The following is a 7,381-nucleotide window of genomic DNA, read 5'->3' as shown; positions in this document are numbered from 1 at the left end:
CTCAGGTGTATCCTGATCCCTCACGTTTTCCTGAGGGATTGGCCTGCGTTCTGACCCCGGCTCACTGCTCTCCTCAGCACTGAGCACCTGCGCCCAGAAACCTGCACAGCCGTTGCACTGCCAGATGTCTACACTGTTGCTCAACTGGGAGCATCGTCTGTGGGTGCCCTCAGCAGCACAGGAGCTGCACATGAGTACCTGCCAGGGCCTGGCGAAGGAAGCAAAGGGGTGGTGGCTGCGAGGACCAAGCGAGCCAACGAGCCGGGCGGTGTCTGGCACATCTCTGCTGCTCAGCCCTTGCTCCCCCAGCCCGCAGTGGGGCTGAGATCCCCGGCAGAGCCCAAGAGAGCTGCTGCAGTAACTCACCCCTCTTCTTCTGCTCGATCTCTGCCACCAGGGTGAAGGCACTCAATGGCATCGCAGTAATTGTGCACGTCTAGGAAATCGACATCGTACTCCTGCACTGGTCTGCTGCAAGAGGAGGGAGGGAAAGCGATGATCCCGCACTGTCCTCGGAATAAGATCCAAGGGCATCCCATCTCGTCGTCCCCAGCCCCATTTCTAGCTTCTCCGTGAAGCTGAGACAGCAAAGGGCCAGGCCTGCCTGTACTGTCCCTGCACAGGCCCCGCGCTTTCTCATCCGCGTGGTTTGGCAGAAGGATACTAACCTCTCTGGGATTCGGATCCCCAAGCTGGCCATTTCCGTGCAGAACCGACTATCATTCTGACAACTGGGGCACCGGAAGGCTGTACTGCCAACAGACAGGGCGCATTGCTGCAGGAGAAGCACAAGCAGCGTGAGCGTCAGCGGGGCCTGGTGCTGCTTAGCACCAAGCGTGCCTGCAGGGTGAGGGGAGCGCTCCTACCTGGATGCAGCCCCGGTGGAACCAGGCGTGCGTGCACACTGGGCATGCCAGGGTGTGGTAGGACGTGCTGTCCCCCACGTTCTCCAGGCAGATGACGCATTCGCTGTCTTCCGCTGAAGCTGCCATCGCCGCCTGCCGAGGCCGGTGCTCCCCGCAGAAGGACCTGGGGGAAGATGGAAGGCACGGGCACACTGAGAAGTGCTGCGAGGAGGGCAGAGCCCCAGGCCCTGGCTACGGCGGGCTGCTGGGAGGCATCGCTCGCTCATTCGCTACCAGTTCCCGCTTCCTTGGCTGCTGCTGACAGCCCTTACCTGTGCTCTCCAAAGAACTGGGTGACGCACTCCCCCTCCGTGGCGCAGGGCAGATGGAAGCTGCGTGCACAGCCGCTCTGGGCACACCTGATGGTGGCTCCCCTCTCGCCACAAACAAAGCATTGCTGGAAAGAGCAGAACAGCCCCATCAGCGGCAGGCTCAGGGACTCCACGGCTGGCCCCACAGCTCTGGGCAGGGCCCAGGTGCGGGTCACACCCTGCAAAGCCGCCTGGCGGACAGGGCTCAACTCTTAGGACAGGACTTTGTCCTGGAGGCGGTTGGAAGGGCTGCCATGGCTTTCTCTGGGTCCAGACTAAGGTGGCGTGAGCCTCCCCCGGCACAAATCTGCCCGCTCCTTTCAGGTCCTCACCTCCTGCTCTGCCTGCTGGACCGCGCGTATTAAGTCACGGTAGCTAACCAGCAGGCCTTTCTCCTCTTGGGATTCTTCTCTAAATAAGACTTGGGCAAACATCTGTCGGAGAGACAAGAGCGGGATCTCATGAGTTCTGGAGGAAAGGGAGCATCCCTGCACTACAGCAAACGGCCAGGATCACCGGAGCAGAACGCACCAAGCAGAACTTATGTATGCGAACCCGATCGCACCAAGCTGACCTCCCGAAGACGTCCGGGTTGTCATCTGCCCGGCCACACAGCAAGCATGCTGGAGAGAGCAAAGGCGAGCAGCAGTAAGCACCTTGCGGGGGGGGGGGGCAGGGGTCCCTGAGGGCCGTCCCCAGGGTCCTGCTCCGTGCCTGCCGTGCTGGCCACAGGTGGAGGAAGGGAAGGGGCCTGCGCAGGCCCAATGGTGCCAGCGGGCAGCCCCAGCCCAAGCTGGGCCCCCTTGCCAAGAAGCGGAGGGGCCCTGTCCCACACGTGCCTGGGAGACCCTGCCTACCCCTTCCTCCCCCCTCGGCCGCAGGAAGACCCCCAGCACCCCTCAGTCCGCTGGACGGAGCTGCGCACAGGGATGCTTTGCTCTCACCTGGGCCCTCCAACTCGGAGGCCGCCTGATTCTGATCGGACATGATGCGCGTCGACAGTGAGCACTGTGAGTCCCTGCTCTCTCCGTGCCTCACCAGGCCGCACTGACGCACAGCCTGAGCCCCACAGCTTTTGCTCTGCTCTCAGCCTCGCGGGTCACAGTGGCCGCTCCAGCCACCCATTGTGACATCACAGCACGGTGTGGCCGCGGGCCCTTGGCTGCCATGCAGCAGGCTGGCAGCTCCACAGCTCAGCTGGGCAAACTTTTAGAGGATTTCCTGCCATGGTTCTTCGTCGAGCTCCCCTCTTGTTGTCAGTACTGGGCACCGCCTCCAGCTCAGCTACTTCTTTTCATTTCCTTTCTCCCTGCTTGACTGGGTAACGGTAACAGGACCGACAAAAGGGAGGGATCTCCAACAAGAGATCCTTCCTCAGTGGCACTCAGCCCTTAAATGAGGTCTAAGAGGGCTTGGGCCTGGTGCTCCGTCTCCCCTAGATCAGCCTGGGTGGCCTGTTGGATGATGGCCTCCAAGGCCACCGAGGGGTTCCATACTGACACCAGTGTGCCACACTGGTGGGGAGGAGCTTGCTGAGGTCCCACATCCCTGCTGAAAACTTCACCAAGTTTGGATTCTCAAAAGGCATCGTCATAAACTGCCTCCTTCATTCCTGCTTCTCTGATATAGTTTTGGAGTCCTTCCATTGCGGTCCGTAGAGCGGTATTTATCGGTACGTCACTTGAGTTCAGCCATGGAAGCTGTAGCCTTGGCTAGGGGCAGGCTGCCATCCCTCCTGGAGCAGAGAGACTCTGGCAAAGCCGCCCTGAGCGCTCGCTGCCAGGCCTTGCCTGGCCCCAGCCCGGTGCCACGCGGCTCAGTACCTCTTACCGGTATCAGCCGTTGCACTGCCACATGTCTACGTTGTTGCTCAAGGGGGAGCATCGTCTGTGGGTGCCCTCAGCAGCACAAGAGCAGCTGCCAGGGCCTGGGGAAGGAAACAAAGGCCGTTTCGTAGCTCCTCCACTTCCTTAGCTCTGAGATGTTTGTCAGCACCACGTCCAGGCGGGCCGGCACATCCACATGCTCGCTGCATGTTAGCACATCTTAAACGAGGACTTCTGGTCACACAGCTGAGTTTCCTTCACCTTTGCTCTCAATGTTGAGCAGGTCCTTCCTTCAGGTACTCAATCAGTGCTTCAGGCCATGACTCACGACTGATCCATCTGGGGGGTGAGCCTTTTCTGATCCAGGGATCCAGTGCATCGTGACGTTCACACAATCCGTCCATCGCAATACAAGTTGACATAACGTAAGGCAATTGCTGATCGGTTCGTGGTTGAGGTTCCTGTTCTTCATGGGTCAGTGCTTGTCAGTGTTACAGGAAGCGTGCAGTTGTTTGGTGCAGGTCCATCTTATTTTCCCTCAGCCCCACGTGGGCCACCAGCAGGTGTCGTTCTCAGTCTCACAGCGACACTGGAGCGCTTCGATGACACTTCACTCCTTCCGGTGATCCTAGAGACTCCAAAACCTCATGGGGAGTAGCACAGATGTTTCAGAGGCACTAAGAGAAGAGGTCTGCCCTCCGTGGCAGGATACAGGCCATACTCCTGTCCTGAGGGGTCAACTCTTCGGCTTGCACTGGGGAAGGAAGGAAGATGACATCACTGCCTGTCTGTCTTCCTGTCTATCTGTCTTGTCTCTATCTTTTGGTGTCTCATTTCACCCCCTACCCTATCTCCCATGAAAGTCTGCTGTTCTTGCTAACATTCCTAATAAATCAAGCAAACAAAGTTTCTGTAAGTAAACTCCAATCTAAGTGAAAAGACTCCTGCCAACGTGCGTTACAGCCTATAAAAGGGGGTCTTTGTTTGACCAACAAGATTTTTCTTTCTCCCTTGAAACTTAAGAGACTTCCCTTTTCTCTTTTTTTTTTTTTCCTTTCTTTTTTAATCTTTGCAGCTCACAAAACCTTCACTTAGAAAACAGGGGGGTCGATTACCTGCTTTCCCTGAGAGCCTGAACTCTCCAGTCCCAGACGCCTTATTGCTGTTAGGTCAGTGGGGCCGAACTCACTGTGGATTGGCTTCAGTCTGTGCATCCTGCTGTTTTTTCCCCTCGATCCACGTGGAGAAGAAAAGATCCATAGCCAGCTACAGCCCTTGTTTGTCCCTGCTGTTACGTTTCCCTTCGTACACAGGCCTTTCAATTTTATGATGCCAGCTCCACGTGAATGCTGAAATTCAATTGCATCCATCTGAGAAAAACAGCTGATTTCAGTGCCAATTGCACTTTTAAATAAACAGAATTACAGAATTCACTCTGCTGCCTGCATTCTTTGCCTGTAAATCCCTCTGCTGATATAACGGGATTACATAATCTATAGCTAGACCAAGTCACTGTAATCCCATAAATATGCAGAACACCACCTACATAATTTTTGTCTTAGGAAGAAATGAAACATAAGGTGTACTGAAAGACCTACCTGTTGTTTTACTTCATCAGACACCAGTGAAGACTCGATTCAGTACACACCACACTTACTGTCCCTCTCAGTTCTCCATTTAAGTTAAACTTCAACCTCTGTCATATCTCATAGGTCTACAGCAACCTGCTAAACACTGTGCAGTTGGCAGCTTTTCTGTTTGTATGTTCTGAAATGAAGAACTTCAATATTTACGTCACAGTAAAAAACAGTTTAAATAAAATGGCACAGTTGCACACAAATTACTTTCAAATATTTGTTCCCCTTTATCCATTTATTTATTAAAATCATTTCTAGCATTCTTTGTATCATTTGTAATACCTTAGCACAGACACAGGGAATGGGAGGGTTTTATAGAGCTGAATTCGGATACAGCACTTTAGATTTCATCGATTCCATCTTCTAAGCTTTGCAGGCTTACTGATGCCTATGCACAGTCATAAAATAGCTTACTTTAATTATACTGTGAGCATAAAAATGCCAATACATCCCACTTCCTTTGAACAGTGTACACAGACCTCTCCTTTCCCAGCCAGATGATGCTGTGTACTTCCCTGAAAGAATAACTGACAGCAAAGTTAAGCAATTGTAGTTCCTCCTGAAAATGTGTTCCTCCATCTCAAGTCAGCACAACCTTTCCTTAACACGTGAATTTATTCTTTGAAATCCACCTCTAGTATCCCACAGAACTGTCCAAAAAAACCTTAACCAAGCTTACCAAGTGGAGGACAGGAGAAAGAGTCCATCTGTTTTAGCAAACAAAGAGGTTCGTAGACTCAGGAAGACCTGGACTCAAGAGATTGAGATATTTGGGATAACACAGGGATAACATAACTCTGGGAACAGCTAGCCGTATATCTAATAAACTGTTCAACAGGTAGCCAAGGGTTTATAATTACATGCAGTATAGAAGAAGGCTGTATTTTAACTCGGGGATGGGGGGTTGGTGTGGTGTTACCTCCCACTGAGACCACAAAACCAAAAGCTGGCGTTCCCCACGCTCACCTTTTTGTAGCCCACTTGCTACTGAATGTCTCAAGGTACGAATAGCCAAAGGGACAGCTCTTGTTCTGTGCACGGTAAAAAACCATGGTTGTTATCGAGAGCAGGAGCAGATGAAGGCATTTCTGGGGCTGCTGAGGACTTCTAAGCTTGAGTGGGCTCAGTTCTCTGCCCGATGCCGCTGGGGAAAGCCTATCTGGAAGAGCGTAGTGCTGAGGACCTGCAACTTTGCTTAGAGTTCCTTGGAGATTTCTTTGGGGTTCCCCTGAGGTCTTCTTGAAGACTGTGGGGTAAATAACTCCCAAGGATGGTACTCTGCAAAGAAATAGTATAGATGATGGTACATTTTAAGTAGTTCTATATAAACAGTATACAAATAATACAAAAGAGAAGATGGCTCACCTTCAGGATGACAAGGCTCGCAGGGGACTCCACACGGGAGGGATCTCCGAGAAGAGATCCTTCCCTGGTGCTGGTCAGCCCTTAAATGGGGTTTGGGAGAGGTGGAGCCAGGCTCTACCCCTTCCAATCACACAGGTATCTCACCTCCACCTGTGCCCCCATGGCTGACTCGGTGCTCACCTCAGGTGACCCATCAGTGGTTCAGGCCGTGATTCAGCAGTTCCCATACAAAGACGCAGTGCATTCAGTCCTTGGGAGGCTTTGCTGGCTACTGCCTGTGGGACTGACATGCTCAGATCTGCTGGAAGCCAGAGAGGAAAGAGCGTGTGGTGGGCACGTGTGCATCAGATGAGGCAATACGCCACGTTAAGTGCTCCCCTGAAGCCCAATACCGGGGTTAAAAGCCAGGACACGCTCTGGATATAGAAAGCAGTTCTCCAAAGCTCATTTCCTCATGCTTGTGCAAGACAGAGAGAGAGGAGCTGTGCAGATGGATGGCACAGAGAAACTGATTCATGTTTTCAATTCCTCCTGAAAGTGAAGGCTGAAACAAGTTCAGAGCAACGCACGTGTTTCTGTACACACGAGCCAGATGGTTGTGCAAACACACACACATTTCTAAGAGCTTTTAAAGCTACAATGGTTTCTAATGATATTCTGCTTCTTAGAGGGAAGCTTTATAGAGTTTCTGGGAAACACTGAGAAAAATACATCAAGGAGTCAGGAGAAATGTTCACCAAACTGACATTAATGATAGCTCCTTGAGATGAAAGCAACACTGACAGTAAGCTTATCATTATTATTAATTTTTCATAGCTTTGTGTCACAAGCAACTTAACCCCTTCCTGGAAATACTTGCTACAGGATGGTATCAGATAATTTGAGGACGACTGTGGAAGGTTCTTGTGCTTAAAAGAAACGAAAGACCCAAATCCCACTGAGTTCAGAGCGCAGGCTGCATAAAAGCTTATAAAGAAAAATACTGCCCATTTCTCGGCCTCGGAGGCGGTTACAAACCTTACAGCTTGGCCAAGAGAAGCACTGTGGGCTATAGGAGAAAGCAGTCAGCATGCTGAGCGTTGGATGAACAGAGGGAAGTTCAGAGGTTACCTCAGCTTTCAAAGAGTCTGAAAAGAACGTAATGGTTGATGAATGTAAAGGCAAGGACAGGGGCTTACAGTTGTTCACCGTGCCACTGAGCACAATGCAAGTCTCACTTCCTTGCTGATGAGTTCAACCCATGCCCTCAGACAAAGAGGGCTTCAATCTGAGTTAGCACCCGGCTAAGTCCCAGAAACATCACTGATATTTTCATGGTCTTTTTATTAAAAAGCAAA

At 52.0% G+C, this 7,381-nt stretch overlaps 1 protein-coding gene across 1 annotated transcript; it reads right to left on the bottom strand.

Annotated features, from left to right (window-relative positions):
* Positions 1 to 561: 561 nt before the first annotated feature.
* Positions 562 to 2,203, bottom strand: LOC136055504 (PHD finger protein 7-like). The gene is made up of 7 exons (XM_065747295.1): positions 2,161 to 2,203; positions 1,748 to 1,839; positions 1,549 to 1,650; positions 1,178 to 1,302; positions 867 to 1,029; positions 622 to 775; positions 562 to 578 (listed from the first exon to the last, which is right to left on the bottom strand). Exons 1-7 carry the CDS (start codon positions 2,201 to 2,203, stop codon positions 562 to 564), a joined length of 696 nt encoding a protein of 231 aa, XP_065603367.1.
* Positions 2,204 to 7,381: the final 5,178 nt, after the last annotated feature.

Source organism: Cyrtonyx montezumae, unplaced genomic scaffold, assembly GCF_038088225.1.
Source record: "Cyrtonyx montezumae isolate F1298 unplaced genomic scaffold, pur_monq_1.0 scaffold_10, whole genome shotgun sequence".
NCBI lineage: Eukaryota > Metazoa > Chordata > Aves > Galliformes > Odontophoridae > Cyrtonyx > Cyrtonyx montezumae.
Note: the sequence above shows the minus strand (reverse complement) of the source record. Positions and strands in the feature narration are given on the sequence as shown.